This window comes from Seriola dumerili, unplaced genomic scaffold, assembly GCF_002260705.1.
Source record: "Seriola dumerili isolate Sdu_G_001 unplaced genomic scaffold, Sdu_1.0 BDQW01000017.1, whole genome shotgun sequence".
NCBI lineage: Eukaryota > Metazoa > Chordata > Actinopteri > Carangiformes > Carangidae > Seriola > Seriola dumerili.
In genome coordinates this window covers 2,242,896-2,269,988 of record NW_019174272.1, presented here as the reverse complement: position 1 = coordinate 2,269,988, position 27,093 = coordinate 2,242,896, and the positions used below count along the sequence as shown (strand labels likewise).

General features: G+C 40.6%; 1 protein-coding gene and 1 long non-coding RNA gene across 2 annotated transcripts; both read right to left on the bottom strand.

Moving 5' to 3' along the window:
- Nucleotides 1-1,398: 1,398 nt before the first annotated feature.
- On the bottom strand, nucleotides 1,399-8,938 carry LOC111231174. The gene is made up of 3 exons (XR_002665476.1): nucleotides 8,743-8,938; nucleotides 7,194-7,297; nucleotides 1,399-2,465 (listed from the first exon to the last, which is right to left on the bottom strand). It is a non-coding gene; the product is annotated as an uncharacterized LOC111231174 (long non-coding RNA).
- A 13,289-nt stretch (nucleotides 8,939-22,227) lies between these two features.
- Nucleotides 22,228-24,862, bottom strand: LOC111229433 (cytochrome c oxidase subunit 7C, mitochondrial). Its single transcript, XM_022755768.1, has 3 exons — nucleotides 24,702-24,862; nucleotides 22,742-22,889; nucleotides 22,228-22,326 (listed from the first exon to the last, which is right to left on the bottom strand). Exons 1-2 carry the CDS (start codon nucleotides 24,774-24,776, stop codon nucleotides 22,773-22,775), a joined length of 192 nt encoding a protein of 63 aa, XP_022611489.1. The 5' UTR covers nucleotides 24,777-24,862; the 3' UTR covers nucleotides 22,228-22,326; nucleotides 22,742-22,772.
- Nucleotides 24,863-27,093: the final 2,231 nt, after the last annotated feature.

Below are 27,093 nucleotides of genomic sequence, written 5' to 3'. Positions count from 1 at the left end.
TAAAGCTGCATGGAATGACTCAAGCAAACCCATACAAGACATCGTGCTGATTATAAATTGTCTATGTCTTGTTTTTGTATAATTTATCCATACCATTTGAGTTTCATGTCATCGGTGCACCATGATATTGTTGGCTTCAGCTTTCTGTTGCTAGTTTGACTTTTGTAGGCTATGACATATTTAAACTAGGCCTTGAATTAAAGATTTTTTTCTGTTACGTTTCATCCTGTCTGTTTAGTATACAATGAATCCACATGGCTTCAGTTCCTCCTTCGCAGAAGATGGGTATTATGCTGCAGGAGGCGGCAGGTCCTTCTGTTGCTGAACAGATTTGGTGTGTGTGTATGTATGAGGTGACATTTCAATGAGTGTTGTGGTGTATGTGAAACAGAGAGTATGAGTCCTGCTGCATATTTGTGTCTGTGTGTGCAGCACAGCCTGCTTATCTTGTAATATTCTAATTGTAATTGGGGCCGAATGCGACTTCCGCTGGCGTTGCCTCAATGTGTGCAATATGTGCCGGCCCAGCCTCTGTGTGTCAGTGAGGTACTAATGGGTCAGGCAGGCTATGGCACAGTCTACTGCTCTACACCTCCTGCTGTTCCCAAAGGGAGTTAGAGAAGGCAGATGGGGAGGTGTGTCCCTTTATTAGTGGATAACTGCAGGTTGTGTGTGCTGGTGGTGTGTGTACACATGCACGCGTCGGATGCATTGACTTAATTACAAAACAGTGTGAAATTACAAAAAAAAGGAGAGACTTTCTGCATTCACAGATAAATACTGGCAACAGAGTTCTTTCAAATTAGTGGTTTACTGTTTCCTGGAGCAATGGACTCCAAAAGCCTTCTTCTCTTTTCTTTTTGTTTTCATTTGGTTTCTTCACTCTCTCTCACAGACGCAGCCAGACACAGTCTGACCAGAAAAGCTCTCCTACTTTCACTGTGGTGTAGAGAGCTGTTTTTCACTTTCTTTTTTCAGAGGGCAAGCGGGGGAGTTTGCAGCTGCCACTCGAATGCACATATGGGCAGAGTGGTGGTGAGATTGTGGGGTGGGGGGTTGGACAGAGAGCACATGGCCCCCTCAGTCACACTTTTAGAGAAGCTTAAGCTCTCTGCATGCACAACTTCTCAATTTATGATATGAGGACAACATTGACAAAGGAGACTGCATGAGAGTAGAATTTGCAGTATGCTGAACTCTAGATGCAGTAATATTTCTGGAAAATCAAAATTAGTGCGATTGCATTGCCTTCATTTTTTAAATCTTATAATTACTGACACTTAGCAGCATCAGCAGTGACTTCTATATTCACCCTAATGGTTTCTGAGCCTTCAGATAAAGACAAAATAACACGTCAAACACAGCCTTGTTGCACCAAGTGTTTGGTGTTGTGTATTGGGTGACACATGGTTACAGTTTTTTCTTTCTTCGTGGGAATATTATGTTAACACTCTTGTGCACATGCAGAACAAAGATACAACAAAGAAATTAATGTTGTCTGTCTTTCTCACACTCACTCCTACACAGATATTCACAGACATTCAGAGACCCATTTCTAATTTGTTCTTCAAAAGAGAAATGTGGATTTTATTTTTTTTTTCAGAGCGCTGGAGTGGAGGATATTTAATCCATTGCATCCCCTCTGCAAACTCAAGCACATACTTTGTTTAGTTTCTTAATGATTGTGTGTTGGAAGAGGGAAAATAAGGTTAAACGAGGACATCAATTCCTGTTTTGGCAAAGATCGCAAGTCCTCTGCTATTCATTTATGTAATTAGACTTTATTTTTTTAATTATTTTACATTCTGCATTGATCTATGTCATTGAAATTCTTCATGTAAATGCACTGGCATGTCATTGCTTGACTACTTTGATTAAATATGCTGCAGCAGGGTTGGGAATATAGACGTTAATTCAGGAGTAATTGAAATGATTGCATAAATGTCCAGCTTGCGTGATGCCCGCCTGTAAATTTTGCATTGTAGTGCCTTGTCATATTGGTTGAAAAGATGCTTGTCCAGATGGGCTCTGCAGGGAATTAAGAGCACTCAAGCACAAGTAGGATGACAACTGATACTCCACAGACAGACTACTATTACAACTAATGGACTGCATCAATAAGAGGAGATACATTCAGCTTGAGGTTGAAAAAAAAAAGGATTTTACTGATTCAAGTTAATAAGTCTAATTTACTTGGCTTCCATTCAGCTATATAATGCCCACAACTTCCCATTTTATATGACAAGCTAATTTCACTTGTTCTGCAGGATCAATATTTGCAGAAAAAATGCTCTGAATATAAAAGGGGGAAAGTGAAGGATGAAGACCTTCCACTATATGAAAATGCACTGTGTGGCTCAGAGCCCATGTTTGAGGTTGATGATCAGATGATATCACCCTGGCACCAATGGGCTGGGCGGTTCCTTTTCCCGTCTGGGGTTGCCATGAGAGACGGACAGCAGCTCCTTGGGGGCCAATGAAAGGGGTTGTCATTAGAGGCACTTCCTGTAAAAAGTTACTTACAAATATCAGACTCATAAAACACATGTGTGTGTGTGAACGTGTGTGTGTGTGTGTGTGTGTGTGAGAGAGAGAGAGAGAGAGAGAAAGACATAAAAGCATGGTCTCATCCTGCAAATAGCCATTGTATTTGAGATATTACATGCACAAGCTCATACTAATCCACATCCAGGGTTAATCCTGAGACAAATGGTAGCATTTAGTATGATTATAAATATGCAGCATGCATACAATGTAAGACCCTTTATTGATATAAATGTATGCAGGAAATTCATCATCGGTCAAAATTCAACATTCATGTCTGTGACCTCAATACCCATCAGTCAAATTTTAACACTTCACTAAAACAGGAATGGTATTGCTGGAATCTTTTATTGCCCATAGCTACGGTGTATTGGTTTGCTGCATCAGGTGATGAGTCACAGTCCAAATGAGGTTATCCCATCCATCCGGACGTGCAGACATGCTGACACCAGGAGCTACTCGCTGCCCAGCCTATTTGAGCAACAGCTGAGACATCACACACCCCACTAACTGTCCACTGAATGCATGACATCATCCTCACTCCTGTATTTTATATGCATCAGTAAGGGATTAATGTCTCTCAGACAAAATTAAGACTGCTGTTGCTCTGTTAGCTATTTCCCTCCTCTTGGTCGGTCTCATTACAACCTCCTTAGAGAATTTCTATCAGCTGCTGTTTTCTCCTCTTGTCTATATCTTTTCCACTGTTTCCATCTTCATTCTACTGCTTCAGCAAAATCTTTTTTTCCCCCTCTACTTTCTCATCTCCCTCTTCGTGTCTCTTCCTCCCTGCCTCACCTCTCTCCAGCCCCTGAGGCCGCGGCGACATGTGCGTTGCAATCTGCAGCCCTAGTGCTCTGCTGTCTCCTCGGGCCTCCCCATCACCCTGTACCCTCCCCTTGTGCTTTTAGGCCCTTCTGTTTAATTCATGAGCTTCCTGTGGCTCCTGTCATGTCTCATCGGGGCCACACGAAGGCACAGTGTAAATAATGGAGCATCCCCAAAGACGTGTTCAATGCTGACTGTCACAGCAGCGCACCATGTGCTCCCATGGAGAGGACAGGACAACAGGCTGTGTTTCTGCACATCTCTAACACATATGTCATACTCATAACATTTATTTTTACACATATGGTGTAGTTACAGTAGAGGCATGCTGGCATGGGAAAGCACATACCGTGTTGATGTGCCACATTTCAATTCAAAGACATTTTGTACTTTGCACATTATACATAGATACATATTCAAACCAATGAAAATGTAAAGAAAGTGGAATTCATCTATGGCTTTATGCACAGGTATCAACGCTGCACCTTAAATCATATTTTTCACTTTTAATTCTAAATAAATAACATTTACTTTTTGTGTATTCACACTGAACTTGTTTTATTTCAGGAGGCTTTATACTACATTCCTCATAAAAACAAACCAAGGTTCATTTATCAAACAAGCATAACATTCTCCCACTGCTAGAATCTTTACCATTGATCACCTCTGGGCGTTTTATTGGCATTATGCACAGCAGAGGTGGTTCGAAGCAACATCCCATCAGCGATCTTCTGTGGTATCCCTCCTTAAACTCCATAACAGGATGCGCAGATCAATATTGACAAAATGAGAAATCACAGCAGTGGTGAGGAGGCAGGGCCCTCACTTAATTCTCACAGGGTCATCTTCAGAAGCAGGTCTTTAAGATGATCTGCTTGTTAAACACAACTAAGCAATTCCTCAAACAAAAGAACGATCCCTTTGTCTGACTCACATATCTCCCTTTAGGATGTTTGTTCTGTGTACATCAATAAAGAATGGATCAGTGCGAGGGACTGAGCTTTCGATAGGATAATAAAGCTCCAGGAGCCGAATATAGTGTCCTTGTAATTCGTCTTCTTTTCTTTGCAATAGCATCACTCACCCTGCAGGATTTCTCCATAATCAATTTTCTGGGCATCAGGCACTTTTATGACTTACAATAAATTGGACAAACAAGCCAGTAATGTAAAGAGGCCTCAATACTGTGATGTACAGATAGAAACTGAGTCAGCTATGGAGTAAAAATAAACTGAATCCACATTGAATCCAAGCTGACCACAGCTTTTTTCTCTCTGTGGTAGAGCAAAGTAAAATCTTTTGACAACCACTTTTCATATCTGCAGGGGGTGAGTGTTTCATATTTAAAAACAGATTTGGAGAGAAGTGTGTGTGTGTGTGTGTGTGTGTGTGTGTGTGTGTGTGTGTGTGTGTGTGTGTTGTGTGCGCGCGTGTGCAGGTTTACAATGGGCTTTGGTCATATTTACACAGTGAGGCTGTTATTTTTACCATCTCACTCATACACCCCGTGCAAACCAGAGTATGACACAATCTGAGGTAATAAATTCAGTGACAGCCTCCTGACAGTCACGTCTCCACACTGAGCTGAGATGAGCACACATCAGAATTTAATGTCATGTTTGTATGCACATGTATGTATGTGTGTCTCCATATGTGTCAAGTAGAGAGTGAGAGAGAGATGTAAATGTCATGGCGGTTTGATCAGATCATCACAGAAAATTCTCTTGGGGGTAACAGCCCGGCGGCTCACCATGTCCTTATTGATCTGCGCTATGTTCAGCAAATCCGCTATTTAGGCCGACTGTGTTTTACAATCACCTGTGTAACCCCCCACTGTTCAACACTGAGGTGTATGCTGTTTAATTCTGCTTGATCTGGCTCCCAATGGCTGTTAGTGCAGCCCATTTGGTATGTACACGGTGGAATGTGTGTGTGTGTGCGTGCATGTGTGCGTGTGTGTAAAAATAGACTTATTCTTCAGCATTGCAACTATTTCACAAATTCTGCTCTAGTTCACTTCTCTCTGCACTGTTTCTTTACCAAAAGAAGATCTAATGTATTAATGTTGTACTTCAGAGAACATTATATGGGCTATTTTTAACAATATTTAAATTAAAGATGGCACCAATTGTAGTAGAGTATATTCACATTAATGAACATACAAACTGTTTTCATGAGTTGTCAGAGTCAGATGAGAAATGCATCAACACAATGACAAAACATCTTTAGTAATGACTGTGTGACCACAATGGCAATTTGTACAAACAATGAGAAATGCTAATATGCGTGGGGAAAGGACGAACAATTTTGAGAACTGCATTAAGAGTGGTGAGAGTGATATTTCTGGTGTGTGAATTGCGTCAAAACAATTGAGAAAAACTGTAATATTTTTTGATTTATACAGCTTTATGCAGTGTGAAATTACTCTACTATAAAGGGCTCTACGTTTATTTGCATATTTTTCTTTGTGTATTTTGCGAAGCATAGTTACATGCTTGTAACTGTAACATTTATAACATGGAAATGTCCTTATTCTGTTTATTCTTTTCCATTTTTAAATGTGCAAGCTCAGTTTGTGGCAAAGGGAAGGGTGACCTCTTTTATACGTTTCTACAAATTAGGTTTTACTATGGTCAGAATAAAAGAAAAATAAATAATTTGCAAATTTCTTGTAATTTACACACATATTGCAGTGGTGTGTGGGCGAGCCTAAACAGTGAAAATGCATTTCTGCCTTATATTCAAAGCTGCGGTTACAGGAAATAGGAGGAGGGCACTGGAAGATCAAGGGACCTCTGCATGCCAAGAGATGCAGTTTACACAGCTGGTTGTGACATTATGACGGTAGCTGCTAATGACTTACACACCGACTCTCCGATCTGGCAGCAACATTTTCTTTGATCACTTCAGCAACGGTGGCCTACATCAAAAACAAAATGGCTATGTACTACTCAAGTTGAAGCTCTTTATATCATTCAGTAGCTCAATAACAAGCAAATTATCCCACTGAAAAAAAAGTACATTTACACATGAATAATGGAAACCAAATCTAAATAGATTGCATTATAAATCAGCAGAGTGCTTGAAGGCAAGAGGTGAGCGCCTGCTATCTATTTGGCATAATCCTCTCCCTGGAATGGATGTCATAAAAAGTGTTTTACTTACAATGTGATGAAGCTGGGTCTCAACAGAGCAGCTCCCATGGGCTGCCTAGAGTAACACTGTAGGAAGCTTTGTTTTGTGTTAAGTGGAAGAGCGATGGTGGATTAGACACCACTGTGAAAAATAAGGGCACTGCAGGTGGGGAAATCTAGGACAAGCCATTAGAGGAGGAAGGATATTCACCTTCTGTGCTTAACCTGCACGTTCCAGCAGAAACAGCTGTGAAATATCACTTTTCTTTAATACAAGGCAGCTTCTCCCGCTGTTCTGTTCATCTTGCCACTTGCCAATATTAGCTTCACTGACCCAAATAATAGAAAATGACTTACATACTATATATAGCTATACAATACAATATAAACTACTTATTAGTAACTGAGCCATGCAGCCGAACCTGTGCCCTCTCTGGCACTCACTGTAATGATCTCGTTGCTGATGTTTAGACAGATTCAATTCGACTGGAAAAGGCCCTGCAGCAAGGAGCTTGTATTTTCACCAGCGGTAATGTTCTCAGGGTCTCTTGAAAATGGCAGGCATACTTTTTTTGCTAGAGGGCAAAACTTGCTCTGCAATTAATTAAAGAGTATTTTATCCGCTGCTTTTACTAGCTAATGTTCTTACCACCCTTCACAAAGACACACACATAAACACACACTCACAGTCTCAGTCCTGCAGCTGCAGAGCTGCTTTGTCTCTATACAATTTGTCAGAGCACTCCTGACTTGGGTCTCGAAGTGCTGCAACTTCTGCTCCTCTGGCGCACCTTGAGATACAGAGATCAAAAAAAAGGATTTTAGACAATGCAAAGAACCACTTCCTGTAGACTTTAGTGGTGTGTTTTGTGCATTGTCGAATAGAATAGGAGGTCTTGAATGTTGCTCTTGGCTTTTGCTCTTCAAAGCAGATGATGGTTCGCTTCCAGATCAGCAGGTATGGTTTTATCATTACTGGACAGACAGGAACTATTTTTATCCGTCCTTTTCTTCACTGTCTTCCAAAACACTGTAAAAATGCCTCAAGACACCGACTGCAGCTGTACAGTGAATGAGGTGGTTTTGCTGTTCATCCTCTCTCACTTTCCACAACAATGGCAGCTTATGAATTCATAATCCAGGACTGTTTGAATACACACACACTGTATGCAGTACAGAAGTACTCTACAGTAAGAAGTTACACTCTCTCAGACTCGTGCTGCAATTATGGCATCACACAGATATATCTGTGATGAAAGGCCAGACAGATAGATAGATAGATAGATAGATAGATAGATAGATAGATAGATAGATAGATAGATAGATAGATAGATAGATAGATTTCTGAATGCACTGTCTGAAAGTTGGTCCTTTATCTCTGTGCCATGTTTATCTTGTGACTGGCAAATCCAGACTCACCAGTGTTGTTCTGCTTTTTCTTTCTTTCTTTCTTTCTTTTCTTTTTTTTTTTTTTTTTTAACTTTTCTCCACAGACCTCCCCAGGCCAGCGGTATCCAAAAGCCTCTTTATGAGGACCATAATGAGAAGTAAAGCTCTGCATTCAGTCGCGGTGCCTCGGGGGCCTGTTGCATTTCTGAGCTTAGTTTCATGTCCCATCCCATTCAGAAGGGTTGACGAAAGGGCATGATGCACAAACAAAAAAAAGCAAACAGCAGGCTATTCTTAGGAGGCCGGGGCACAGCCTGTGATGTGAGGAGAAACAGATTCACATTCTGCTGTTCTGAAACAATTTGAGTTCTAAGTAGGTGCTATGAGTGAAAGTAGTTAGTTGAAAGTAAATCCACAACTTTAAATGTCTTTACAATATGCGTTTACTGGCACTGAAACACAAAAAACAGCAATGCTGACTGATTTCAGTTACACGTGCATCATAACTTGATTTTAAGTTTATTTGAGGGACCAATTTTAAGAAATCTGACAGAAGGGTATTGTGACTTGTTGGTCTCAATACTGGGCATACCCTCAGTCAGAAGAAAAGTGTGGGTAAAGCCCCCTCTCCTGGTCAGATTTTGCAGCCCTAAAACAAGAGGTGTTTTGTCTGAAGAAGACTGAGAAAAAAAATGACACAGTTTACTCTGTATTCATCTGAAAACATCCTACTGGAAATATTTAAAAAGTAATCATAACTAATGACAGATAATGCACATGGAATCTCGTTTTGTTATATATTCTCTAGTAGATATAATGCGATGCAATTTAAAAATGAAATACCTACAGTGATAATGTCGTGTGTCTCTTGCTTCACAATGCCCGTGCTCATGAGACTCAACGTCCTCCTGAGGCGACCACAATGCCAACAGTCACAGTGCGACTGTGTGAGTCTGCCACATGGCAGAGAGCCAGCACACACAGACACTGCCATGTGTTCTGATGGTTTGACACAGCGATGGGAACAGTTGTCAGAGAGAGACTCTGTTGTTGTCAGTGAAAACAGGCGTCGCACACAGAACCACGTGTTTTGATTTATCTTGTTCTCACCAACCGGCAGAACCTGGAACATTTTAGACCCACCAGTAGGTGGCACTGTAACATCAAAGCTGAAGAAAGTGTCCTTTATATTGTTTTGTGAAAGAAGCAGGAAAATACATCACCATTATAGGAAATGTCAGACTCACATTTCCTCTCAAATTAAGGAACAGATTGGTGGGAATAAAAAATGTGTGTTAAGAGGAGATGATAACAGAAGAAAATACACGGCTTCAGAATACATTTCTAGCAAGGGTTTTCTGAAAATTTAAATCATCTTTAAATAGCAAACATACTGGCCATCTATAACCCAAAGTTAAGGCCATTACATAATCCAAAACTGACTTACAAACCAACTATAATTAATATTCCAACACAAGAAGTACAGATTTGCGATAAATGTAAATAAACAGCCCCACCAAGCAAAACATGTAGCCTACATACTCAGGAGTGCTGCTCTCATATCTCGGGAACAATGAGAAGTAAAGGACAGAAATTACGACCTCTCTGTTTGGCTCAAACTGCCATGAGTTCCCCATTGCCTGCTTCATGCAGCTGTAAATAAAGGTAATTGTACAAAAGCGTAATTAAATGACATAAATCTTGTTTACGACGTCTGGGCTTTACTGAGCCACTGAATCGCAGGAGGAAGGGGAAGTAGGGCCTTCTGTACGTGTGTGTGCGTGTGCGTGTGTGTGGGTGTGTGTGGGTGTGTGTGGGTGTGTGTGTGTACAGTCTCTCTCTCTCACACACACACACACACACACACACACACACACACACACACTACAGTACACAGTGAATGCAGACCACAAAGCCTAATGTCCTCTCCCTTCCCCTCTCTGTGTGGATATGAGGTACAGCTTTATTGTGGCTCTTGCTAACGTCACTTTCTGTGAAACTCTGGACACCCAGAGCAATAATTCATCTGTTTCATTAGAGCTGAGTGTGAGGGGTGGGGAAGTATGGCCGTCTGACTGGCACTCAGTGCTTGGGCTTCTCTGGTATTCCACACCACAGATAACTCAGACAGCTCAACCCGGTGTCCATGACCCTGCGACCTGATGTGAGGGTATTTAATGAGCACAGGCAAGCGAATGGAGCACACAGACAAGGACATCCCCAGTTTAAAGAACAAGTAAATACGTTTATGGAAGGTCAAACAGAGTTCATGGCTGTGTGCTCATTTTTGTTGTAAAAATCATAATGCAAAGCCAGGTTGCGGGGGACATTTAGTCAGTTCCTCAATCAGTCACGATGTAGAATATGCAGCGTCTATGTATTGGATTGAGCTGGCTGACTGTTTTTTTCAGCACCACCGACTTCAAGAGTTGCAGCTGAAGATTACAACGCTGATTGCATTTCAATTTTTAATGGAAAGTGCCAAGATATCCAGCGTTCTTTCTCGTGAGTTCACGCAGAGTGTTTTGCGCCATTAGCGACCCTCAGAAAGACAAATTGGTTGCATTACCAGCTACCTAATGTTCATTTATTATTTGTAATAATAAAGTGGCACGTATTTGTAGTCTCCTGAAATTGATTATGTTGTACAGCGCACCGTTCGCGGAGGATGATGCTTTTTCACAACCTCATAAGTCATTTGAGTCTTTGTGGCAGTTACTAATGTGTCTGCGTGATGAGGTGCCACTGAATCAACCGGGCCTGCTCCGGTTGGATTCAGTGGCACATGCAGTACGACATGATCCCACTGTATGTGCCTTAATGGCAGGCCGCCTCCCTGCCCAGTCAGCTGTGGACCATTAGATCTACATTCAGTGCGTAGCTGATAGGGATTCCCCACAAACTGAATGGATGTGCATGGCAGGGACGATGATTAGAGATGATGCATTATAGGAGCAAACAGGTGAGGAGCTGCAGGGTCTGGTAGAAGTGGATGAACTCTTTAAAGCAGGCCGCATCCATTCATCAAGCATCTCTGAGCCAAGTTCGAGAAGTGGAGCGAATGAAAGAATGAAGATGAAAAGGGCAAGAGTAGTATGCTACAAATGTGTCATATAAAGCGCATTTAGTGTGTGAAAGGGTGAGAAAGAAAGACAGTTACCTGCGTATAGTAGTGCAACATTTTCTAATATTGAGCTCCCAGCATATGAAAAAGCTGTGATAAAAGCACTCATGATAGAGTTAGCTGTTAGAAATTACAGGTGAAAGTGAATTAAGCAATCCAGAGAAAGATCTAAATCATTTCTACAGTAATGTTACAGATGAATAATTCACCAGTAGAAATGGTTCCGTTCCCACCAATACATCTTCAGTTCTCTCCCTGGCAGACTATAGTGAAGCAGCCCGTAATTGTTCAGAGCATGAAGTAGTACTTAAAGCCCAGAACTGTGTAGATCAGAGTGCAGTGCACACTACAGTGACAGGCACCACCAGTAACTAGTCCATCATGCTAACCTCTTTACTGTAGCAGATGAAAAAGTTAAGGGCTCATAATGCCACAACGCTGCTTGTACTTCATTGTAGGCCATATCCCCCATGCGCTGTATGGCAAAAAGTGCAGAGAGGAGCTTTTGAATCAAAGGGAGGAGAGTTATAGCACCAGTTAGAATTTAATGAGGGCCCATAAAATGGAAATCTGAGTGTTCAAGACCTCAATGAACTGCTAGCAGGGAGGAAAAAATTCATCCAAAAGCACAAGGAGGAGGATTTTTGATCCAGCTGGAACAAATCTGAGCACTCGCAGTGCTCTGTGGCATCCTGGTTATTTTTAAACTTTGAGATAAATGAATTCTCACATAATCATCAGAGCTCTAAGACCGAGAGATCAAACACCAACAAGCACGTACAAGTACAGAACTCCACAGGAGTGCCCAGGCCTCCATCCTCACAGTCTTATCTGCTTCAGCAGTGTGTTAAGGAGTATTTCTCTGCAGCGAAAGTGACCCCCCTTCCACCCACCCAAATATTATGCCCCCATACCCCCCCACCCAACCTCCCTCCACTCTGTGGATTATTACTGTATGTAGCTATTCACTCAAAGGTCAAGAAAAGCGATTTGTCTCTCCACCACTCTATACTGTCTCTCACTCTAAATCCCCATGGTGTCTGGGTGCAGATGATAGAGCAGTCTGTCCCTTCCCTCCCAGACTCCCTGACCCCCCTCCCTCTCTCCCTCCCTCCTTCCTCCCCCATATTTCTCCCTCAATTGGTCATTCCTTCACTCAGTCTCTCAGTCACTCAGTCCCCGTATTGAGAGGAGAGCACAGTTGTTCCTAAAAGCATTGTGTGGTATCATTTCACAGAGTGCCGGTTAATGCATTTCTCTCATGATAATTCAGTCCTGGCTTCAGTCATGCATGTTTTATAGTAATACAGCTTAGCCTTGTGATGGAAACGAGAAAGAGATGTTAAGCAAATATTTGAACCTTTTTTTTTTTGGTTTTTTGCAAGTCTAATAAATGTCCCTCTTCCACTGAGAAACCTTGCGTTATTTTCCCACTATATCAAAAGTAGGTCTTCTCTTTTACTTACTCTTTCGTTTCATTTGCTCCCAGCTCCACATCTCACTTTCCTCCTCTTGCAGCTGGTGGTGCAGATTTGATTCAGCACTTCCAGAGTTCCCAAACTCCCTGTTGCTTATTCTCTCTGCTTCACTCACAGATGGTCGTTGCGGAGGCTCCAGGGAAACTAGACCGGCTGGATACTCAACTATAATATGTATTTACAAAATCCAACTGACTATTGTTTTACTTCCTCTGTTCTTGTCTGAGTCCCTTTCATCACCCTGAGCTTTAAGAGTCATTCATTCTCTGGAGATGTGCAGGAACTTTTATCCGTGTATTTGTTACAAGCTTAACTGCAGAGGATAAAGTGTTAGACTGTATAATTATGGAATGTTTAACAAATATTTAACTCTCACTTTTGCAGACTGTAATTGCCTTAATGTGATAACCTCAGGTCAAGACTGAGGCTTTTGTGGTGAGCCGACCTATATTTTTCACATTTATGTGTCCATGAATAAATGGAATATAACTCAAACCTGTTCCATGTGAGTAACTCATTAAAAAAAAAGTCAGAGGTTAACTAGAGTGGTGGGGGACAGTGTTTAATTAGACCATCTTTTCTTGCTCTGTACAGCCATTCAGAGACCTTTAAGAGACCTTTTTGGGATCTTACTCGAGAAAGCAAATTAATGAACCATTGAAATTTTTCAGCCACTAAAGAGAAGGGGGTTCTTAAGTGTGAAATTCAGAGAGAACACAAGACCAATTTAGTAGCAAAACAAAGACAGCCATACTAAAACTAAAAATCTCACACATTTCATTTGCCAATGGATAGACCCAGATTCCATTCAGCTCAAAATACAAAAGTATTAATTTCACCTTGCAGTGAGGTATTTGACAACAGGGCAGCCTGTGAGTAGAGATATAAGCTAGGTGTCATAAATGCCCATTTTATATTGCTGAACAACACCAGCTGAAAACGCAATTAACTTCTAAGAATAGACATTGAGAACAAAGACACTTCAGAACAAAATCACATTTAAAGTCAAAGAACTGAGCTTAATTGTGTTACCAGACTTTGAAGGTAAGTGAAATTCAATTTCAAACTCTAAAGGACCATAGCTGCATCGAATTAAGCCAACACACTCTGTTCAATTTATTCTTGTGAAAATTACACCAAAGTAATGAAATATTATGATATAGCCATAGGGGAAGCTTTTCAAGGATAGATGAAAACATTAATTCAGATTAAGGGCTCTCTATGATATGATGACATAACATCAAGATAATACTGCTGAGAATGCCTTCTTTAAGAGCTTATAATGATAGGTTAGATCTCCACTGGAAATGATGAAACAACAGTGAAATTCTAGCAACGTGTGGCTAAAGTTTTTTATTATTATCATTTTTTTTTTAACAAATTCTGGTTCCAACTTTTGTAAATCATTTTATCACCTGTGCTTTCTTAAGGTTATCATTACTTGAATTCGTGGAAATACTTTTCTTTTTTTTACTTCTTCACCTTCTTTGTTTTGAATATTTTTCCCTTTCTCCACTTTCAAAATGCACCATTCAAGAAAGCTCTGGAGTCTTGAAGCCCCCTGGAGCCGAAGGGCTACATGTTCTATTCAGAGCCACTTTCCTCAAAGTTTGAAAAGAAGTCTGACTTGGATTCATAAACCAAAGTATGAAAGATGTGATGGAGATAGCGGGATGCAGGGTGAGTGGGGGAAAAAAAAAAAGAAAAAGAAAGCAGGCGGGAATATCTCTCAGCTTTCTGAGGCAAAACTGCCGTCACTCTCTCTATATGAATTTAGGAACAATGGCTGTGCTTGAGCATCGTCCACGGCTACTTGTAAGAGTGGAGACTGGTTTTCAGTCCCAGCGAGGTGTGTATATATACCGCATTTTGGTGATATGTTTTTTGCAAGCTCAGAAATTTCCTTTGCAGAGTGGAGAGTCACTGGCTTCCCGGGTAGAGTGATGAGACTGCTGCTTTTGATTGTGTACCCATGTGGTTGCTCTGAAATAGAGAGAGCCACATGCCACATCAGAAAGCCATTCCCTTCATGTCCAAGTGCTCTGGACTGAGCGGAGATAAAATACTGCTGACAGAATTTTGTTGTGTAACAAACATTGGGTTAAACCATGATTTTTGGCAAAACTGGAAATCGGCGTGACATTTAGTGTAAGTACAAACTTCACGCACAAAAAGACCCATTCCAACAATACAGTACAAGCTGCAGTGGACACAAAAGCTTAGTTTTGGTCTTTGTTGTAGCACATGGTTTTGTCCTGAAAGTGGTCTGATCGTTCCCATTACAGATTCAGCAACTGTTTTTGTTCAGTCGGCGCACTCATTTGCCATGCAAGCTGAGCTGTCAGGGGGCCGCAATCTTTCCCTCAGTCCTTATCATGCTTCCTCTCATCCATCCCTTCTCCTTCACCTTGCTTTTCCCCAAGTGGCCACCCACCCCTTGCCATGACTTTGTTCACCAAATTAACCGGCACACCTACTGTGATTGGACCAGCCAGTGGAAAGTCAACTTTAACCCCTCTTATTAATTGGATACCTTGGCCTCTCCAATCGGAGTGAAGAGGCAAAGGAGCAGTGGGATAGTTTTGTTTGTGTCGGACTCCACGCACATATTAAAATCAGCAGGTAACGATTTGATCAGAGAAGAGGGTTTTTACTCTGTATCTTATGTCTTTATAATTGCAAAGAGGATGAGTAATTCTCACTTGTTCAGCCTGCATGATAGAAGTTGAAAGATCAAATGAGATGAATAACTTACAAAACTCAGAAGTGGTCCATATCCTGTTGAAAAGTGAAAGGCAATTAAATTCATCTAACTTTGAGTAATTGCTGTGAAAAATAATGTTTTGCTCTTCACCAAACAAAACTTTCAATGGCTCATCACTGATAGCAGATCTGAAGGATTTTCTGGAAGAGTTCTATTTACAGCGTTATTTCATGCTGGAAGTACCAGAGGGATTACATGTCCTGCAGCGGTGCATCCGAAATATCATCTAATTTGTACAACAAACATTTGCGCCTGTTTAGGATCCAAAATGTAAAAGAATAAACAAAGTTTTTGATCCTTTTATGCTAGCAATATTGAGTTCGTCTACTGAGGCTTTGTGGCTGTGGTCCCGGGCGCCATGTGGTTCAGCGGGGCTTTGAAAGGCACCATTCACAGACCCAACTGAACTCAGGCCAACCCGAACTGTGCCTGCTCGTTTCATCCAAACATCTGTGATGTCCAAAGAACATCCTGGAAGAGACTGGTCTGCAGAGAAACAAACCATTCTGAGCACCCTGTGTCTTCCTGTGCCCCGGTTCTCCCTCCCTGTCTCTGTGAGACAGAAGCCTTTCATTCATATTTCCCCTGCACAGTCAGTTCTGCCTTTGTGACTTGTATTGTATCTCTGTTGGTGCTCTGTTCCCGTGTTCAAAGGAAACAATTATTGTTGCATCCCGCACTCTGAGCTAACACTATGGGAGATCAAATTGTGTTTGTATGGACTCTAACTGTGCTGCTCTAAGCTTTCTATAATGAGTTTGTCAAAGTTTGACCTGCCCCAAGTTACTTATTATTGACATGACTATGTAACAATCAAAGCACATGCGTGTGATATGCGAATCAAATGAAAAGTTGTTTAAACAATAAAAAGTGTTGATTCCAGCAGAGCAAATTTGTCTCTATGCGGCAGCTGTAACCTTGTCACTGACAAGTATTTCAAGTCTGCTAGAATTCATCACGTTACTGCCTGATAGTTTGTCTTTGACCAGATGGGGGAGCTATCAGGCTTCCCAACAGCACTACAACAGTGCACCACTGCACAGCTCCTCTGCCTCTGTACCTCTGCATCTCTGTCCTGGGAGACTCCTGCAGATCTACATCAGAAATCCTGCAAATATGGTAAACAGAGCAGCAAAAACTATAAAAGTGCTGACTCTCATACTTCAGGACAGTCCTTGTTCCCAATGGGGAACAATTGTAGAGATACGGTTCCTGTACCTGTGCATCTCCTTTACCCATTTCTGTACTGTACATCCATCGATGTCTCTCTGTTGTCTGTCTTCAGTCCAGAGAGTACAGATCTAAGATATATTCAACTGTTCTCCCTCTCTCACTATATATGTATATATTTATATATACGTGTGCGTGTGTGTGTGTAAAATAAAGATGTAATACCTTGCAGACACTGCTAGCTTGCATTATGTGGCACCATTTCAGGGAGAGCTGTTGATGCCACATCAGTGGCATTTAATCTGCTTAGTTTTCTCTCTTAATTTACTTAAACATGATAAATGCACTCGCAGAAAATGAGTTTGGCTGTTGCTTTAACAGATATATAAGATATTTCTGTGATTTGTGTGATTTGTGTGTGTGTGTGTGTGTGTGTGTGTGTGTGTGTGTGTGTGTGTGTGTTTGAATACTGTATACATATTTCAATATTTCAGTAGTGTTCCTGTGGATGTACTTGAACAATGTTTGTGCATCTGTTTTGGGGCTTATGTGTGTGTGTGTGTGTGTTGTGTGTGTGTGTGTGTGTGTGTGTGTGTGTGAATATGCAGGTTTGTGGTGGATGCCTCTCAGTGTGTGAAAAATGCCGTGGGCTGAATCTTTCCAGTGAGAGTAACAAGGGAGAGAGACCACTGGAGAGCAACAGACACAGTTTCTGGCCCAGAAAAGGTTCAAATATTTTCTCTCCATCTGTGGGAGCAAAGGAACCCATGGCAGAGAAAACAACAACAAATGATCAACTGCACCTCCTTTTTTTTTCCCTGCCACCCCTCTCACTTTCCATCTCTAGTAGTCTCACATTGTCAGACCTTATTCCCACACCACATTTGCACTCTTCAGTCGCAGCTGAAAGCATCTCTGGAGAAGCTTCATTAGAGAAAAAGATATCTTTCGCTGTTAGTATTTCTCTCTATGTAGATCACATGGAACCCAACCAACCCATTCCTGATGAAACTGTGAAGGGTTTGTTACAGTGAATAAGCTCACTGACATTTATATGTAGTCATAAAAACATATCACTAATAAGTGGGTAAAACGAGCTGACCAACATAGATTATGTTTTTTGTGAAGTACCAGAGACTGAAAATAAGATTTTGTTTGGTAAATTGAAATAGCTGACCTCATATCAGCCATTTCTAGTTCCTATTATCTGAATTAGGCAGGCTATAATAACTTTCACAGGAACAGAGATTAAGGCACTTTACAAAAATCAAATCTAAATCACTTGGTGTTCAGTCACAAGGACCTGGAAATGAGACAACACACACTCACAGACAAAAGATTTCAAGACCACTTGATTTAGATAGATATCATATGCCAAGAAGTATTTTAGCAGCTGGTAAAATGGAAGATAAAATTCATGCTCTTCACTGAGAGGGAACAGAGCTAAATTCAAAATGCACTGTATATTGTATGAAGTAAGAGAGAAAAATGCACATGTGTCCACATCAGATCTTTCAGAGGCATTAACATAAGGCTTGCAGTGGGAGAGCGCAGACTGAAGTGGGCATGATTATTTAAAATGAAAACTTTTTCACCCCGAAACTTGCTACTATTAACTCTGACTGTGAGTAGTGTTACATTATTGAACTGAAGACTGCACTCAGGTCTAAAGTGGGCTGGAGCAGATGTAGAGATTATGCCAGTTTTAGATCTCGACTGGAGTCCCTGCCAGGTCTCTGCACCCGTTATTTTTATATCAAACTGAATGTGCCAAAAAAAAAAAAAAAAGCATAAGTGACACATGACAGTTTTTTTTTTTCTCCATTGGCTTCACAACCTCTTTGTGATCTGCCACTGGTGAAAAAAGGGGGGCAGGTCTCCTTCAGGTGGTTAAGTGCTTATGTAGTTTTTTTTCTCTAGGCAAAGATATTGCAACATTAATGAATTATAAAGACTGCAGAGTGCAATATGTCCTGTAATAATGTAAGCTCAGTTTTCTTAAAAGAGGTAAGACTGAAACAATTTTTTTTCCTGTCTTACTGTTATTGGAAACTATTTGTTCAGTGCCATCAGATGTGTCTCTCTTGCAGTTCTTTTTTTCCCCCCATGACATACAAAAACACACACACACATACACACATATGAGTTGACTTGGTATCCTGCAAGTATTCATCTCCTATGAGCAGCCATCCCCTGGAGGTTCTGGACTAATTGTGTAGAATTCCTGGCTGAGGCAGTAGAGCCCTACTCTGACGAAGTGGGAGGTGCATGTACACTTCATCTTCCTGCATTGACAGTTCCGCGCTTCTCCACAAGTCAGCATCTTTAAGGTAGAGTGTGGTAAACAGAGAAGGTAGGGAGGATGGGCTTAGCAGAAAACTTGGGGAGTTCAGCGCGTCCTTGAAACTTTACTGACTGACGGTGCAGTGTCAGGGTGTTGTTCGGCGACTGGAGACAGCTGCTTTCACCTCTTATTGTCATCATGCTGATATGATGGTTAGGCCACAGCTAGAGCTTCCCTGGTGTTGGATGCAATACATTGATTGGGTGGTACAATGAAATGCTGCTGTGCAAGATGTTTACACCAAAGCGCTTATTAGAGCTCATCCAACGCACCCAGAGGGGTAATTTAGTCTGTAGAGTATTTGTCAGGCACCCACTCTCATTCAGAGTAAGTAAATGTTTATCTAACCATCAATCACTATTGCATCCGCTCATACCAACTGACGGTTACAATGATAATTGTTTGACTATAATACTATGGCTGGATTGTGAAATGTGCTGCTTACTGGGGGGGATTCAATAAAATTCAGTCTTTATATGAGACGGCTGTGCATGCTTTACACCAAGCTAAGCCCACTATCTTCTCCTCTGAAGTGCAAATGAGTCTATAATTAGATTCCACACGTGAGATGCAGAAAAGTCTATTATTGAACAGTCTACAGAGGCTGCAATGAATGGCCACAAATACTGCAAATAAGGTCATTTAAATATGTGCAAGAACACATAAAACTGTTTTGGTTTGTTGGATAAAAGGTAAAATAAAAATGCTGCAAATGTGTTCTTATTATTATACAGTAAAGGCTTTCACTTTTGTAGTTCTGTGCAATGCAGTAATTCATTTTGTTAGCATGCATCTGCATGGAGTTAAATAATCACTGAAGGGTGATAAGCTGGTATGGAATTGATCTTTAATGACTGCACTTTGTTTTAATTAGTGCCTGTACGCCAGGGAATGTAAAGCATTTGGGCAGACAATTACGATAATGAATTTAACAGATATTGACTATAATGAAGGCGTAAACTCTGGCAAACCACACAAAAACTACAGACACACACAATAGCACCCCCCCCCCCCCCCCCCCACACACACACACACACACACACACACTTACATACTAAATGCAGCATGACAAACTCCTGCAAGAGACTTGGCATGCTGGATGCGTAATCCTCCTGTAATGTATTCTTTTTCTGTCTCCCCCCTCTGCTTCCTTCCTGCAACTGCTCAAAGTGCCACTCAGTGGAGATATGGCAAGCCCATCTAAAATGTGTGATGTAGACTACAGTGGGCACCGTAGCACCCCTCCTGCTACATGCCCTGTGCCAGCACACCCTTATGTACTTTTCATAAGTCGCCAGCACTGCACTGCAGCTTGGTCCTTGTCCAGATAGCACCATTGTGTCTAATTGGTCCTCACTGCTGGAGCTTGGCATCAGCTAGGATTCTTAAAAGCCCCAGTTAGAGTGCATAATGGCAAAGAATAGATCAAACATTTATGACAAAAGAAAATAGTACCTGCTGCTCAGTGCATGTTCTTTTACTCTCGGATGCCCAGATAATGTGACACTCCTCTCAGACCTGATCCTTAAAAGTGTCAATGCCAGTCTAAATTTGTACTCTCGGGCAGAGCAAATGCACATTGTTTTATAATCTCTTTTTTTTTTTGCTATGTTGGGGACATTCCTAAATTAGCACTCTGAGTGCTGGGGTGTAGTGTGGCACCCAAATGAACCATTTGTAAAATTTTAACTTCTGGTAGTTAAGTTCAATCAGTGCCATACTGTAAAAGTGAATCTCTCAAATGTTTACTACTGTAACAAAGTGGAATCAAAGTAACCTACTGGACAGAATGATCTGCTTTTTAAGGACAAAAATAACTAAAGCCGGGGGCAAGTGTTTGATACTCAGAAGATAGATTTTGGATGGAGTATCACTTCAGTGAGGCTTATTTGTCTCTAATGGCACTTGAGAGCTCTTTCTTTCTCTGCAAACAGAGTAAATGGATCTTTGAGATGCACTCAAAAGAGAGTCAGCATGAAGTATGGCTCATGTCAGGAGGACTTCAGCTAATGCAGGCTTGCACACTTTATCATGATAGTTTATTATATACTGATAAGGACCATTCTGAGAAAGAATTGTTTAAGGCTGAGTATTTTTCTTGGTAAACAGAAATACTATTGAGGTATTACCAAGCAGAATGACAATTGCATGCATTATGTGGTGTTGGAAGATTTCCCATTTCCCACCTTACTTTCTCTAAAGAAACCTATGGAAATGTTGCTGCACCTGCATCTTACACGAAGCACAGATGAGACTTCTATATTGATCTAATGTATGTTTGCATCTGTGCAGGTGTTAATTGTTAATTGTCAAAATGTGTGGTGTGTGTGGAGTATTTGTGTATACAGTTTAATAAGCTGTGAGAATATGGATTGTTATTATGTGTTGAGTAGTGTTTATAACCAGAAAAGCCTCTGTCTCTACCCTTGAGCTGCAAACAAAGGTCAAGCTATTCTACGTGCTGACAATACAACACACCTGTGAAATATTGGCTCCCACTTGTTGACCCCATTAAATGTCTGATAATTTTATCACCACCTAGCATGAGATGCACGACCTGAATGCTCTTCCATCCAGGAAGCCCAAAGGTACAGTCAGTATAACTTCATTACAAATGCACGAGAACACAAAACCGCCCGACAGGTTTACAAGTTGCTGAGAGTTGTGCATGTGAAAATCAGGGAGAGGGGTGACAAAGGGTACACGCCAGGTTGTTTCTCATGTTTACAGCTTGTCCCCGTATGCCTCTCCTTATGTCTTTGGGCCAACCCAGGCACCCTTTTGCTATACAGGCACAAGCAAATGAAAAACCAGCCTTATCAGACTTCTAAAAATGACTTCAGGCATAAGGCAGACCTGAATAGAGGTGCATGGACTTTTACATTACCCTTTTTCAGCAACTGTGCAGCCACACCTCCCTTTTTAATACTTTGTCCTTGGATAATTATAGCCAGAAGCATAGGGTTAATTGAACTGAAAAAGGTTATTCAGTAGAGTTCAGCTGAAGAGCTAAGCTAGAGTGGGTGAACAATACCTATCAGAAGAGTTGAAAGAGCAGGAGGACTGGACTCTTCAACGCAAGCCCTCTCACACCAATTTTCAATTTCCCTTTTCTTCGTTTGCTTCAGGTGCTGGCAACAAAGAGCTTAAATCTATTTATTTAAATTTTACAATTTATGGGTTCACCAACAACAGGCCAACCACATACATATTTTATGAGTCTTTAGGGAACTACTAAGCACTTAAATAAGGACAGTTTTTTTTTTTTGACACCGCACCAGCATCCATAAATCTAGACCCCAACTACTTTTTGTGAATATCAAATCATACACCATATTCAGCCAATGGTGAAATAGTGAATGGTTGATCACAATAAAGAGACTCTTCTGCTTCATATCCTAGAACCTGCACCTTAATATGCCTGCATTATGCAAGGAATGAGAATAGGCACGTTCATATTTGAGGAAACTTTATTTACAAAGACAATTAAGAGATTTCCATTCTTCTGCAGGGACAGAACTCTGATGGATAAATATGTTCCAGCTGATGACCTACAGGGAGAACAAGAAAATAGGACAAAAAGTGATGCCTTTCACACATCTGATGACAGAAAAGCAATTTCTGAGTAAACACCAGTGAAGATAAATGTGACAACAACAACTCAGACCTACTCCCAGCTGATACACATCAATGTCTGTAATAAACTGTCACATTAACTTGCTAAAGTGCAAGCTTATCTAAAACAACATAGCAGCAATATGAACCCACATGACATTTGTTACCTTCACTCTGAGACATACAGGTAATTTATTTAAGATATGCCACTGAGCAAAAAGCTAAAGAGGCGCAGTGAAAGATTGTCATTGACTGAGGTCACTGTTCAAATGAAGGCTGAAGTAAATGCCACATCATCCTGACATTTTAACGAAAGCAGATATGCTCGATAAACATGGCAGTCATAATTACCTTGAAGGCTGTATAATAGCACTGGGCCATTTTACTTCTTCAGGAGCTGATGTCTGACAACAATGAAGGGGAATGCAAAGCCACTGCCAAAGAACAACACCATCATACCCAGCAGACGCCACTTGTTCTCCACGGAAAATGGCAGATTCTGTAAAAAGACAAGTGATGATGCAGTGAAACTCCCAAGATTTAATGCAGTTGTTTTGATTAAATTTTTCACTGCTAAACAACTATTTGATATTGCACGTCATAGAAAACACTTGACTTCCATATTTGGTACACTTTAAAAATTTGTGGCCCTGACAATGAACAGGATATTTTACAACTTGTTTATAAAATCTCAATCTACAAACAGGTGACACATTAAATGAAAAACCAACCTAAAGTGTCAGCTTCAATGCTTCTTGACACTGATTCTACAAATCTCTGAACTCTACTGGAGGGATGAACACCATTCTTCCGAAAGATATTGCCCCACTTGGTCTTTTGATGATGGTGGTGGAAAGTGCTGTTAATCATGTTGGCCCGAAATCTCCCATAGGCGTTCTACTGGGTTGAGATCTAGTACTAAGGCCATAGCATATGATCCAGATCGTTTTCATACTCAAACCTTTTAGTGACCCCTCGCGCACTGTAGATGGGGGCATTGTCATCTTCTTTCTTCACTCATTTTTCAGATTTTTCCTTTAATTTGTCACCTGTCTGTGTATGCAGGTCATCTGTACAGAGAGCGCTGTAGTACATTGAAATAATACAAGCAGTATAAAATGAATGAAGGGCTCAGGGTGAAACTTACATGTAAAGTTTATAGGTTACCTGGGAAGTTAAAGTGACAATGCTCTTTTTACACTTACATTCCCATATTTTATTTGTGAATTATGTGTGAATGGGAAGGCTGTTTTGCACTTGTCACTGTGAGTTATTCCTAGGGGTCTCTAGGTGTGCATTATTTTGTATGCATTTAAAGTACTTAACAAATTTCATCCTGAAATTATTTTGAATATTAAAAATAACTTTAAAGTATATATCAAGGGGGCATGAACATTTACTCCTCTGAATTCTGGACATCACTCCTCATACGACTATGGTTACATAACAAAATACATGCCGTATTAAACCGAAGGAATTCCTTGTAAAATGCAATTAGGATACACTCCATCACACTTAACAATACAGTGTATAAAAATACACATTGAAAAACTCATGTTTTTTTTCCACATAAATGATATCCATTACATTTTTCATCAGACATAACTACAGCATCAGTTAACAATCTTTAATATCTCATTCTGGTGGAAGCACACTGCAGTATGTAAAGAATTATAAGTTAAAAGATACTTTTTTTGGTCTTATTTTCATCAGCAATCAAATAAGTTGAAACAGATACGGGCAGTCTAATCCTAAAACGTCAGGAAGACCTTTCCTGTTTCACCTGTAGTTAGGACAAAGTACTGCTGTGACCTTAAGTTACAGCCGGAAGCACAAATCAAGTCTTTTGAGCTATAATATTCATACTACTGTGAAAACGTCTAAATGTTCTGGCGTCTTATCGAGATATCTGTATCAGATTAAATGCATACCAGCATGTCAGATATCTTTAGCTGACGTATTTTTGTATAGCTGCCTGCTATCGAGATGTTAGCTGGTTAAGAACCACCTTTGAGCCACAAAGCTAATGCTAACCAACACCAAGTCTGTCCGCCAGAAAATAAAACACTTTCTGTCAGAAGTCTGTCGTCAAATTTAAATATTTTGTTCCCGTGTAAAATTAGACAAATATAGATGTCTATGTGCGTGGCTAATTGTGTTAGGATTATTATGCGGCTCCTGTCAAATGACGGACATGACCTCCAAGTAACGCTAGCTAACGCAGCTAACGTTAGGCTGTGGATACAGACAAGGCCGCATCGTAAAATATCACATTTGAAATAATAATGCTGCTTCAAGGACGTAATCTCACCTTCCCTGGTCCTTCAGCATAGTGTGAAGAACGAACAGCAGACGTTGTGAATCGTCTTACAGCTTGTCCCAGCATGATTCAAAGTTTGGTTTCTCCTCTGCCTCAATACAACGCTGCTATGTGCGACCTTCTTGTTTCTGAGAGCGGTAGGATGGCGCAAAGGGTTGTGGGAAAAGGCAATGAGGCCATAGCGTGTGGGGAATGTAGTTCAAATATCTCAGAAGCGACTACAGAGTTGAAATCTCTCTGTAATTATTCTCATTTAACTCCATGTAAGGCATGAGTCACATGTGTAGTGATTCATTAGAGATCCAAGTTTAGATTTGCAATGTTATGAATATCTAGCCTGTGGGTATGTGTGTGTCTACATAACGATTGAGGTCCCTAGCTATGCTTAGAGAATTTCCACCATGCCACCTTAGAGAGCATTTATCAGACATTTGTTAATTCATAGCTGTTTTATTATTCACAGAATAACTGAAAGCCACAAATTTCTCTTAGAACAACATAAATTAACTAATCCAGAAGTGACGACATAATAGGTAAGGATTGCTGTTAAACCTGGCCAACTAGGTGAATAACAATCCACTGGAAAATACTGACACATAGAAATCTGGAATTAAATCTGATAATTTGACCCACATTATGTTTGAGTATGTGCGTCCTTGAGGGCTTCATGAGAAGTAATAAACTATCACTTGATAAGCTGTCTGCATTTTTTAGCTTTAGTTGCAAATATATCACTGCTTCCAGCAGACATGATTACTCATGGTGTGAACCCCCCCAAGCCCCACCCACCCCTTAAGTACTGCTGATGCTACCTTACCATTGATTAATGTTCATGTGTGCAAACTGGGCTTTGTGTGTGTGTGTGTGTGTGTGTGTGTGAGAGAGAGAGAGAGAGAGAGAGAGAGAGAGAGAGAGAGAGAATTTATTTGACAATCTACATCTGCTACTCTTCACCTGACTTCTTATTTTTCATGTCCTGTTGCCTTTTAAAATAAGTCACATTTCATTGTCATGTATTCACTTCCACATAGTGTGTTTATGGTGTCCTCTTTGTGTCTGTTTGCAGTCACAGTGATTCTTGCTTTGAAAATGAGGAGTGGAGTACATTTAGTGTATTCTCCTGGGTCAAAGAAAAGTTTAATAAATTGTCAAATGCCTGTTGTCTTATGTTTTCCTGAATGAGTTCACAGTAGTAAAAAGTAAAGTGATGCATTTTCACAGCGTTCTCGTAATACCATGCAAGAGTAGTAAAAATAGGTTATAGAAGCAAAACAAGAATTAACAGTGGTGTTGCTTCCTATCGCTGGAGAAAGCTCTTCGATAGTAAAGGAATGATGCTGAAGTCACAACATATCATATAGACTGATAAGTAAACAACTGTTAACGCTAATCTTGGCTATGTAGCAATAGCAAAACTTACAAATAGCTCCTTTAAAGATGATTATCTCGTTACAGATTGTGTTCCCAGAAGTCAAGAATGATGACTCCAGATTGCTGTCTCAATAGTTTACTTAACTTGTTGCAGTTTCATATTAATACATTGTTTACTTGTGGCAACATAGATCGTAGGACATTTGGTAAGTAATTTGAAAAGATCTGATCTTCAGAAGCAACTGGGACTAACAGGGATGTAATGAAAAAAAAACTTTCTTTTCACTACTTCTCTGATAATAAGCCACAGACTATTTATATGAGTTTTTATGTATGAACAATTTTTTTTCCACAGCCGATACTTGAAAACAGTTTGTGGATGCAGGAATTTTATTGCAGACAGAGGAGTGAAATGCTCTTTGTTATGAATGAGCTGGATTCATCATGGATAAACTAACAATAGTTGCTCACTAAATTAAATTCTTTGTTTATTCATGTCTTTATAGTCCACCTTGGTAATACTGCACTATACTCTGAGTGTTTTGGGAGTGAGTGAAGTGGGTCTTGGATGCTTTTCTTTTTACACAACTCATGGAACTACTCAGATTTTTGAGTGATTATGTACATTATGTAAACATTCACTACAAGCTTTGCCCTGCAGTGAAAAGCCTTTAACAATACAGTATATTGTGTGTGTGATAACTGTAGAATTAGTTGCATACTCCAGCAGTAGATCATGTCTCAGTGCAAAGTGAGTGTTTTTGCAGTGTTGTCAGATAATAAAATGCTGCTCCCTGAACAAGTCGGGGGGGGGGGGACTTCTGACATTGTCTGCTATGATGCGGACAGCCGTGGCAAGCTGGTTACCCCTCGTCATGGCTGCCACATCCATCAGCGCAGGGTCATCATCTGGCCTGCTGCCACGTACTCGCATTCTCATTGCCAGCACAATCTGTTAAAGAGAATAAAGGACTGGGAATCATCCCGGCGCCTGGTGCCCACCACAAACAAT